Source organism: Triticum aestivum, chromosome 2D, assembly GCF_018294505.1.
Source record: "Triticum aestivum cultivar Chinese Spring chromosome 2D, IWGSC CS RefSeq v2.1, whole genome shotgun sequence".
NCBI classification, from domain to species: domain Eukaryota; kingdom Viridiplantae; phylum Streptophyta; class Magnoliopsida; order Poales; family Poaceae; genus Triticum; species Triticum aestivum.
In genome coordinates this window covers 467,922,382-467,934,617 of record NC_057799.1, presented here as the reverse complement: position 1 = coordinate 467,934,617, position 12,236 = coordinate 467,922,382, and the positions used below count along the sequence as shown (strand labels likewise).

The 12,236-nt window shown below is 46.2% G+C and overlaps 1 protein-coding gene across 1 annotated transcript; it reads right to left on the bottom strand.

Annotated features, from left to right (window-relative positions):
- Positions 1-7,200: 7,200 nt before the first annotated feature.
- Positions 7,201-8,544, bottom strand: LOC123053865 (vegetative cell wall protein gp1; the record flags this gene model as incomplete). The annotated part of the gene is given in 3 exon segments (XM_044477451.1): positions 7,201-7,671; positions 8,045-8,123; positions 8,211-8,544. Coding segments are annotated over 3 exon segments (497 nt in total), but the record flags the coding sequence as incomplete, so codon positions are not given.
- Positions 8,545-12,236: the final 3,692 nt, after the last annotated feature.

The window sequence follows — 12,236 nt, the reverse complement described above, 5'->3', positions numbered from 1 at the left end:
GCGCTAACTTACAGGGACAGGCATACATGACCCAGCAACGAACGTGTCGATCAGCAATGTATGACCCCAAGTCGTAGCAAGCTACAAGGAATTAAAGGAACAACGCGTGACATTTCCCCGAAGGGACAAACACAGGAACAAAGGGGGGTGGTGGAGTTTAACATCAGCAAGCCACCTTTGACTCGGTGGATAACCTGAACTACGACTGCAAGTAACTCTTTTGAGGTGGTGCACACGAGTCCACATATTCACCATATCAATACACCACTATGGATCCGTTCCCGTCTCCCTACGAGAACGCCATCCATAGCACTCACGCTTATCTTGCGCATTTTAGGGTATCCACTTTCACTTGTCTATGAACTGTATAGGAACCCATAGGTCCATTACCACCGACGCGTCTATTCGAATAGATGATGTTAACCCTGTAGGGGTGTACTTCTTCACACACGCTCTCGCCTCTTACCGCCATGTACATGTCATGTATCTCGGCAACCTTCAAGCGGAAGCCTGGCGAGGGTGTCGGCCACGACCTGACTAACCACACAAGTCTCTAGTCCAGGTTTATCGCCTATTCGGGTTCCATCCGCAAGGAGATCCTGCCGGGGTGTCGCTCACGGCCCCAAACAATGTGAGAAGGGTTCCCAAGCCCACCATCCGGGTGCCACTTGGTACACCGTGCCACTGCACCTAGTCTGTCCCAAGCCCACCTGTACCGGGTGCCACTTGGTAGACTACTAGCACTACCTACAAACACCACAAACTAGTTGCAACTCCTGGACAGAGATCGAGTTGATTAATAAGTCGAGAGGGGCACTTAAGCATTCCAATGTGTGGTAGTAGCTGTTCATGGATCACAAATACAGAACTCAGTTCCTGAGGACGGTTTCAATGAGACAACCCACCATGTACTCCTACGTGGCCTCTCGTCGCCACCTTTACCAAATCGTATTCACACACTTAGCTCTCAACAGTAGATCATGTTCACAACTTTCCAATTCATCCCCGATGTATCAAACCTGACTCAACTCTAAGCAGTAGCAGGCATGAATAACAAACATAAATGAGTAGGCACATCAGGGCTCAAACAACTCCTACTCATGCTAGTGGGTTTCATCTATTTACTGTGGCAATGACAGGTCATGTAGAGGAAAGGGGTTCAACTATCGCAGCAGGTAACAGTTGGATCATTGTTCTTCTAATGCAGTAAAAGAGAGTAGGAGCGAGAGAGTGGGATTGTATCAGAATGAACAAGGGGGTTTTGCTTGCCTGGCACTTCTGAAGATAGTATAGTTCTTCATCGGTGTCATCGAACTCATCGTCGGAACACGTCTACTGAAGGGGGAAAATTACCGACAATAGAATGGAAACACAATCAATGCAATGCAACAATATGATGCATGAATGTGACATGGCAATATGTTGTGATTTGAGCTAATGCAACTAGCAACCAGATTAAATGAAGTTGGTTTCAATCAAAGATTCAAATTAAAACTCCATATGTGATTTCTTAAATGCCATTTAATTGAATTGTCCTAAACAGTAGTCATAAGTTGTTCTAACATGCATGAAAATGGTCCAGATGGATAGATTGGATTTGTCTGGTCATTTTTCATATATAAATTACTTCATTCTGAGTTAGGGTTGAATTTATATGAATTTTTGAAGTTTTGGATATTTTTGTGAAATTTCCAGTATTAATAAAAATCCAGAAAATGATTAACTGCGTCAGCACTGTGTACGCATTACGTCAGCAGGTTAACTGCGCTGACCCTGGTCAACCCTGACCTGTGGGTCCCGCATGTCAGTGTAACAGCGTCAGCAGCAGAGGCTGACCAGTGGGGCCAGGTCAACGCTGAGGTGGCAAGGTCAAACTAACGGTGGGGCCACGAGCATTAGCTTAAATTAAACAGGGAATAACCCTGTGGTTAATTAACGGGTGGGGCCTGTCTGTCAATGACTCGAGGGGTTAACTAATCGATGGTTAGTGCTAATTAAGCCTGGGCCACGTCATCTAATCCGGTGACTAATCGCCAGCGGTAAGCAGACGCGGCGGCGCTCCTCGTCCGGCCATCTCCGGTATCGGCTGGACGCGTGGCCGAGCGCGCTAGAAAGCCCGTGATGCGGCGCATCCAGTGGTAGCTGCGGTGTGTGCTGGGGCAGCATGTAGCGGCGGTGGTGACAAAGCCGGGCGGCAGCCAGAGCTCGGGTGTTGACGGAATCGACGACACGACACGCGGAAGGACCAACGGTTTGCGTCTACGGCATCTACAAGAGCTCACGAACCCAACGGAGGCACGCACGGGATTATTTCGTCACCAGATCCTCGTTGACGACGAGCCCGTGCCGCGGCGGCATACGGGACTCGCGGTCATCAGCGTTACAGCGAGAACTCGGCGATGGGGGGAGGGGAGATGACGGCGGGGCTCACATGGAGTTGGATGGGTGGCTCGTTTGGCTCGGGGACGCGTCGGGGTGAGCGGGCGACGAAGGGGATCTCCGGCAACTCGAGGAGGAAGAAGGGGTCGGGGATGGTGCTTCGGGGCGTTCGGCATTGCGCGAGACGGCGGAGGGGTCGAGGCCATCGAGCGGGAGCTCCTAGACACGGCAGCGAGGCGAGGCACTGGCCGCGGCAGCAGTGAGCGGCAGCGACGGCGGTGCTCGGGTGGTGCGAGGGAGAGAGCCAGAGGAGGGGGAGAGGTACTGGGAGAGAGAGAGGTCAGGGGGTGTCTCCGGGCATCTCCAGGCGCGAGGGAGAAGCAGGAGGTGGCGAGGAGACATGGTCGTGGCCGGCTGCACGCCGGGCACGCAGCTGCTTCTCCTCCTGGCAGGAGGAAGAAGACAGCGATGCCCCTAGTGGGCTGGGCCAACTCTGGTGTGCTGGGCTGCTACATGAGTTGGGCCAGGTAAGTTACATGTACTCCCTCCTTCTCTGTTTTCTGTTTTATTTACTGTTTTGTTTTCTTTTATTCAATTGCCACTGAATTGAAATTCAAACAGATTGAAAACAGTGCCAAAACTCCCCTGGATATTTTTAAGTCACTTAATGGACATTCTCCACATATACATAAAATATCTCAGGGCATTTGAAAATATATTCATTATATATTATGAATATAACTCCAAATTAAAATATAATATGATTTAAATTCAATGTCCCAAAATTTTCCATAAAAATTTTCCAGAATTTTGGTTTGATATATATCTCTTGCCAAAATTACCAAAATAATTTTTAGGGCATTTTGGAATCATTGAATGCAATTTAATGGGTTCTTGCCCTTCTTTGAAAAGTTTTGAGGCTTTCTAATTTCCTCAGTTCAAGTTTCAGAAATTTAGACGTGAAACATAAGTTCTCTAAGATACAACTAATACAAGAAATAATCTAGGGCTATGACAATTGTCGACATACAGGTAGCACGAGAGATACCCGAGAGACGATGAACGCGTATAGGTCTAGAGAGATACTCCTATATAAGCATGAGTGATAGCTATATGAGACGAACATCTATATTAAAGGGGATTCAAATATTTAAACTGGAGATCACGACATTGATAATATCGTAACGCAAATTGGTGTATCAAACATGCATATTCATTTGAATTTGGGGACACGGGTAATGTTATATTGTTTATCAATATTAGTGATCCATAGATTCTTTAATTAGAGACAATGCATGGTTTATATGCAATTAATGTCTAAACGGGATTACACTATATGTTGCGTGTGTGAAACACATGATGCATGTTTGAGAAGTAAAAAGATAAAAACCCGCATGAAACACACATTATACATTGGATTTCAACATAAAGTGGTTTCAAATATTTGAAAATCCAAATTAAGATGGATACAGCCTTATGAATCTAAGATCATGCCATTTGTAAACAATATTTATGTATAAAGGGTGTTGAAAGTATATATAAAAGATGATGTATATAGAATTTTATTCCAATCGAAAATGGATCCTGCCCGAACAAAAATAGAATACAAACTGGATTTGAATTGAGTTGGCACGGTAAACGTGCACTCTTGCTCTGCAAAATTTGAACGACGCGGGGAAAGTCGCAGTAACCGCCTGAAACCAAAATTTGCGAGATGGAAACTACTGCCTATCCCTGCCACGCAAAGCCTATCGGCTCGATTTCTAGAGGTTTCGATAGGGGTAGGTTTGTAATTTCACTCAAACATGACATAACCGCCTCGCACCCGGATTCATACACGGTGGGCGCCAAAACATAGTGTCTCCTCGGCCGAAATCGACTCCCTCCCCGATTCATACACGGTGGGCGCCAAAAACAAACTCTCGTAGGCAAATATTTGGTGTATGCGAGATTACCGTCCTATCCCCAACCTACTAATATTGCTGTGATGTAGGAAATTTTAAACGAGGGCTAAGTTTGTAAATTTCCTTGCATTTGAGACAAGCGCGCCATTAAGACATGGTTCCCCCCTTCCTCTCTCCCTCCATTTCCCCATTCGTACTCCGTGGGCGCTAAAACACCCTCTCCACCCCAGCCTCCTCCGTCCGCCACCCCATCCACCATCGTCCTCCTCCACCATGCCGGAGCTTATGCCCCGACGCCGTCGGCCATTACAAGAGATCGACCTCTCTCATCCACGGCTTCGGACCGGGATCCTTGCATCCCCTCCTCTCGCTTCATCCCCGCCGTCGTCCACCCTGCCGGCGCTGCTCCTACGATCGTCTCGTCCACCGCGCCCCGCCACCACTGTCTACCCTCCTAGATCTGATTCCACGCCGCCGACAACCATCACTACCGCAGCACCATCAAATTCTCAGTAGATGCATACACGGCACCGCACCAGAGGCGGTACTCTTTCGTATCTGCTCAACTTATTTATCGTAGCAAGATGTGTGTGATATGCGGCATACACTTCACATATATGAACTGTTTCTATGAGCCAAAAGAACACAAATGATCCGTATAAACAAGATGTGTGTGATACACGACAAACAGCCCACTCGGAAGAACTGTTTGCGATGAGAATATATAACAAAGACGGTTACTGGAGTTAACTCATGTGCAATTCTGTGTGTAGAAAAAACTTTGAAAACTACAAACTAGTTGCTTGCGATGGCTGGGAGTATCGCACATGATGCGTGTACGAGTACGCGTATGCGATGATACGTAAGTTACGCATACATTTCCGTATGGTAACATGTGTTCGATAACAAGTGACATCGCATATGGTTGTTGGGTTGTGTGCTCCACTTAGTCTTCTCGCACTCCAGCGAAAGGCTTCCCGCGCTCCACATGGGTGAGTTGTAAAATCCCCAATCCCCTAGCCAGCTGCTAGCTATAGATAACCACAAAAATGGCCAGTGGCGGCGACTCGCTACTGATCCAGTTGATAGCTAGTTACCCACACATATCGGCATGCCCCCAACGACTGACGACGGGGATGGAGTCGCACGACGCGACGGCGGAATTGAGGCTGAAGGCACGATGGTCGGCTTGGCGGTCGACGGCTATGTCGCCGCCTCTCCCGACGACGGCCAGAGGAAGCAGGAAACACGGTATGAGCAAGCCGCCAGGTTAGCTAGGGTGGTCCTAAAAGCGGACAAGGATCTCCAGCGGGCGATACTGGTGGCTCGACGCAGAGTGCCGCGGATGGTGCAGGCGGCGGCGGAGGAACCACGACGACGCAAGGACAACTATAGTAGTGGCGGCCGCCGCACAAGGCACATGCTTATGTCCCAGATGGAGGAGGGCGCAGCGCCGGACATCGTCGGGGCATGCTTGGGGGCCGTCACGGCAGCCCTGGCGAGAGCCAACGTCGTCACGCTGGACATCACCGAGGTAGACCCGGCGGTCGCGGTAGCCCTGGTGAGCGCTGCGCCCGACGAAGTACCGGCGATTACCGATGTCGAGTCTGCCCCGGCCTCGATCGATCAAGGTGTGTAGGTCATCAACTTGGTGGCCTCCACTCCCACTGAGCCCATGATCGACACGCTAATGGACGATGGCTGTTGTGCCTGCTGGGCCAGCGTTAGGTGCATAGTGTAGCTCTTTTGTGCACGCGCGGTTCGTTCTATTCTTGTAAATTAGCGATATATATTATTCTGATCACGGGATCAGAATATTATTCTGATCACAACCTGAACTTCCTGAGTTACACAACCTGAACTTCCCTCTGTAAAAACCCGACCTTCAAGCTATCTTTGCAACCGTGTCTCCCCGCGTGAATTATTCTGGTCAGTCATGTTCTATGTGATGTAAGTGTAATCTGAAAATGGTTTTTAGCAACTTAATGCCCATTTTAAATAGAAATCTTGCTCATTGGCGGATTTTGCTCTCGGGTCTTGATAAACATGCGTCTGTTGCAATTTTACTGACTGAGTTGTTCGACCTGAACTTCCCCCAGTGTTAGGTTGAACTTCCGCAAACATTGCCCCAATGGGGCTTGCGATATACCGTTGGAAAGCTATGGACACGATTATCATGGCCCAAGTTAAATTTTTGGCAAAATGTAAGCAGTTTAAGAGCAGTTTTGAAAACCGTTTTTTCTTCATACAAAAAATGTGAATAGTATTTTCGATCGCATTTCTAAACCGTTTATTGGAATGAGGCAAATAATATGGCACTGGAAAGCTGCTGCAAAACTGCTCCTTCCATATGTTGAAAGTTTCTCTAATTCCCTATGGTTAAAGAGTAATTTGGAAAATAGTAAAATTTTGCAAACCAAACAGCCGAATTCATATTTTCGATGTCATTTATAAACAGCTAATCCAATTGACGGTTAACATATGGAAGGACGAACTTTTCTGAAGGTCAATACTTGAAAAATAAATTTAATTATCATTGTGTTACGTGTGAGCTCTGCGTTTTTACTCCTCGGGGACGCTGCATTCTTACTCCTTGGGGATGACCATATAAGCATCAGGAACCAAAGAACATGTACTTTTCAGTACATCCTTTTTAGAAATGCACCTTTTTTCTCTATGCGAACTTCAACTTTTTTATATATGAACTTCATTGTGAATATTGTTACACGTGGGACGGGTGTTTGAATTTTTAGTTTTTTAAACAGGGAAATCATTTTTTCATAATTTTGTTTGAGATGTTCCATTTTTTAATTTGAACTTCTTCGTTTTATTTTTTTAGTAACAGCAAACATCTGGGTTTTTTATAAACCTTGAACTTCTATATTATTTTAATTTGGACTTCGTAGTTTTATTCGTAGAAAATAAAAAAAAATCATTTTTTAATAAACATCAAACGTAAAAAAACTGTTGTCGAGAGCTCCGGCGACATGAGCAATGACTGTTGCAACACTGCATGAGCCATCTCTACAACACTCAGCCTTACTGGCATTAACACAAACAACTGGAAAAGCATGTACAGGTGAGCAGAGAGTTCGAGCAGTTGAGCAGAGATGACATGAGTTCGTCGTAGAAGTAGGACTGGAAGGCCGGGAGGGCCACGAGTAGCGTTGGGGAGAAGATGGAGTGTGCGGGTGTGGGGCTGAGCTGCCGGCATCGCCTTGCAGTAGTGCAGGAACATCGAAGGCAAAGAAGACCGAAATGCAGGTGAGGTGATGCAGCGCGACAGTGGGTAAGAAGACACCTGTTAAGCTGTAGTTGTTAGCGCAAAGCATGCCGGTGCACCTCCATTTTGCTCCTGTAGCTTCTTATTCCTTCTCCGCCATGATGCCTATTAGAAATCTGAGAAAGTTCAAGTCTTGCAGGCATAAGAACAAACAAATATGAGCGACCACTTCCAAAGCACATGCACCATTTCAGGATCTTGTGTCGACACCCTCTCTCCATCCAAGTAGAATCTCACACGGGATGAAATTTGGTTCAAGCGAAAATACAAATGTGCTTCCAGGGAGCTACAAGGAATTCTTTTTTGCAACATAGAATTCTCCTGCTCTTGCCGACATAGTACTTAGAAGCAGTTTGGTCAGGCAACAAGATTTTGTTTTTGCAGAACTACATAGTTCACCTACTCAAGAAGAAAAAAAAATGTTCAGTACGTCCAAGAAACAACAACAACAACAACATAGTTCACGAACATACATCACCTGCTCTTCGTTTCTTCCTCTAGAAATATAGTCGAACATCCGTGTTCCATCCTTCGGCACCACCTCATTGTCCAGAAGCCTACCAACAAGCAGCACGATGACGCTCGAGGAGAAACAAGGAAGCGGTGGCACACACATGAACGGGCGTGTCTGTGAAGGGGCTCACCAGAGCCCAAAGATGACCGATCTGGCTGGAGGAGGGGAGAGGAGGTGGTCTCCACGGGCTACCCAGGCAAGCAGCGGGGAGGAGGATCCCAACCCTGAATCCACCGACTGTAGGCCGTCGCGGCGGCTTTCGCGAAGACTAGTTGCAGGTCGTTGCCTCCTCCAGATGAAGGTCAACGGCTCCTTCGCGTGTGTACTGGCGGTCACCGGCGAGTGAAGGATCCTCGCCGGATCTAGCGACCCTCGAGGTGCTTCGGGAGGTGGTGCGGCGGCGTCTCCACCGGATCCGCTGGGAGCAGGGGTGCGCCCAGGGGCGGGGCGGCCACGGCGGTGTCAGTCGGGAGCGGGGCGGCGGCGGAGGTGCCGGTCGAGGGTGGGGTGGCCGCGGCGGTGCCGGCCGGGGGCTAGGCGGCGGCGGAGGTGCCGGCCGGGGGCGGGGTGGCCGCGGTGTCGCCTGCTGGGGGCGGGTGCTGCGATTGGATCAGGGAGGTGGGTGGTGTGGCAGTGGGGGTCTTTTTTCCTTTTTATCTCAATTGTATAGTTCGGGAACATCCCCGCTGGACGGCGCTCTGATCCAAATAACTATTCTAATAACAAAATTAGAATAATGGTGTCCTATATATATATATATGCTCAGTTAATTTCTTCATGCATGTTAAATATGTCAATTGTATTGGCTAGCCAGTATGTATATTATCTGAATTTGCAATATGGACAATTAATATGCAAATGGCTTCTGGACATCGGTGTTGATCGCCACGTCGAAAACGTGGACACCCTCTATTCTACCGTGCACACGCTTAAACTAAATGAACTGTGTATGATACTAATACTTTCCATGAAAATAAAAAAACTTGGCTAACAACATTTGAGTAACAGATATATAGTGGTGTGACTATTCGACAAAAGGTGGATCTTGGAAACACGGTTTTGACAACCATATGGTTCATATCTACATACTTAACATAGTAACAACTAGCACATTTTAAGAGGTTGAGGGCCAACAACCACAACTATCCGCTGAAAGCAGCTTGATCACGGCGACTCGGTATCTCGTCAATGAAAAGGAAGAACCCTCTTGTGCCTTGGTAGAGCATGAGTAGAATAGCGTCTCCAATTTTCCAATGTGGATGCATTGCCGCGACAAGCGAGAATTTGTTAATTTGAATGGTTCCATTTCTGCGGGAAATGCAGTACCTTGCAATCACTTTGGCGTTATTAGCAAGCACAAGTGTAATTCGACCACGTAGGGAAATGAATTCAGGAACAGCTGCACCGGGTAATTTCTGTTGAAATGTAGAATAAAAACCAATTGAAATGTAGAATAAAAACCAATTGTAATATATTTATTTAGAACATGACACAAGAATATATAGTGCGCATAAATTGGTAAATAGAATTTGTATTGCCTAGGAACGGAGTCAGAAAATGAAATCACATTTGGTTGCTTAAATAGTCATCAGTTAGTCAGAACAAATGCCCCGATTTTTCTAAGTAATATGCCAGCATGGATAAAGTTGAAAGAACTCTAACCTCGGTCAGACTTTGATCGGCTGATGATGTTGGGAAAGTAAACATCCATGTTAATTAGACCAGGCTGTGGTGCACGCACTAGAATTTTATTGCCAGCTTTCCATTCATAAAACTTAGAAATTTTTCTCCAAAGATCCGCATCAAAATAGGTGTGACCATCTTTATCAAGTTTTACACTAACTGCATTGTAAATCCATGATGCGTTGTCAATATGACATCCATGGAGTCATCAACAAAGTAAAGCCCAAGATTTCCTTCTACTCTTGTTCTTGCAAAGTAAGGGATGTACTACTTGAAATGAAAATTAAGATCGTATTTTAGATATATTGGAAATAACATATCAAGATGCAAATATGGGAGTAACTAAGAGAACAGAACAATATATAGCTGAAAGCATAGTAAAAAAATAAATAATAAAAAATAGATAATGTAACAAAGATTAGATGCAAATATGAGAGTAACTGAATGAACAATACATCATTAATTTGTCTAATATAGGGAAAAAATCGGCTTCGACGTCTAGGCTCCATGTGGCACCATACCTTTTATCCAAATGTAGCAATAGACGGTATATGTTCACAAATTAAGGCCATGCCGATCGTGGTAGGGTGAGATTGAACATACCGAGCGCTCCCTGAAGTCATCTGGAATGGTGAGATAGAACTTCGTTTTCGACTGGCCGCAACCACACTTGCCCAATTTGTGCTCATACTGTGGACACATGAATGAAAACCCTCGAATCAGCTAGAAGAAAAATGAATCCATGGTGATTTCCACCGGTTCATTAACAGTAATGGATGGACTGTGATAAGAGATGAGTGAATACTTCGCTAAATTGATTACTTTCTCCATGAGAAAAATCCCCTGCCCAATCCCGTAGAAAACCCCAATCGACCACTCTAGAAAGTCGGTGCAGATAGGTGGCGGTAAGCGGTAGGGGCGAAATCCCGTGCCGTTTGGAGCGCGACCTCCCCCAGTCGACGACAGTCATCGAGCTTAGGGTGGCCGCCACGATAGAAGTTGATGAGGTGCAGACTTGCGGATGAGTCCGCAGTGAGTGGGTGGGGACGAAGTGGGTAGGGGGCCAAGGGATACCACGCTCGTGCTATTTAGTAAATTCTCATCCCTTTTACAAGGAATGGGCAGAGTTTTGAAGGAAATGTGTGATAATATATAGTCAACCACAAACGCGTCGTTTATTGGTTTTTCAACTATAGAAAAATGAAATACATGCTTGAAAAATATGACACCTGGCATGGTTCCATGGTATGGCCTCACCGTGCCCTTGTAAAAATTTGAGAAGGTTTGGCTTATGTCGTCATACATGCCCTTCATAAATCAGACCATCACCGAGGAAGTTTCATGGTTTCGAGGGGGAAATCACCGAGATTGAAAAGGAATCCAAATTCCCTTCCTAGTTTGTCCATGCATTTTTTCTACATTGAACATACACCCTGCAAATCACCGTGTTAAAATTTGGCACTTTTCCGGGTTCATTTACCATATTTAGGGATTATGTGCATTTTCTAGGCATTAATGCACATAATTCAAATTCAAACAATCGGTGCATGAAAATGTGCACAAGAACAGTCTGGAAAACCATGCTCGTGCTATTTAATAAATTATCATGCCTTTTACAAGGAATGGACAGAGATTTCAAGGAAATGTGTGGCAATAGTCAACCACAAACGTTCGTTTATTGGTTTTTCAACTATAGAAAAATGAAATACATGCTTGAAAAACATACCACCTGGCATGGTGCCATGGTATAGCCTCACCATGCTCCTTGCGTACAGGCTTGCCATCCTTGCGGATGTGTAGTTTGTGCTCGGCGTACTCCCTCAGAGCTCCCGGCATGTAATTTGGGGACCATGCAAAGATATCCCAATTCTCCCTGAGGAAGTTGACGAGCTGGCCACTACTAGAAAAAAGGCTGTTAGTGGCGCACCTATTTTGGCTATTAATGGCGCACTATAGGTGCGCCACTATTATCACGCCACTAGTAACAAATACTAATGGCGCACCTCTAGTGCGCCATTAGTATTGTAGGTAACAGTGGCGCACCTTGTAGTGCGCCATTACTATTGCTACACGTGCGCCACTGGTAATTTTTTTGAATTTTTTTGATTTTTTTTCTGAATTTTGAAGGCGGGAAAATAGTAGTGGCGCACCGTCTAACCCCCACCGTGCGCCATTGCTATTTTTGAATTTTGAATTTGGATCTGGATCGTGATTTTTTTGCCCTTTTTAGTCGTTTTTTGCATGATATTTTTTCAAATATTGTTCTCGTTTTTGGATCTTGTACGTTCTTTTGTCGGAGAGGAGTTCGCCGGAGAGGAGGGCCGAGGAGAGACCGTGAGGAGGAGAGGAGGGAGGAGGAGGAGGTCACCGGAGAGGAGCTCGCCTACATCGTCAGAGAGGAGGAGGAGGTCACCGGAGAGGAGCTCGCCTACATCGCCGGAGAGGAGGAGGAGGTCGCCAGAGAGGAGTTCAC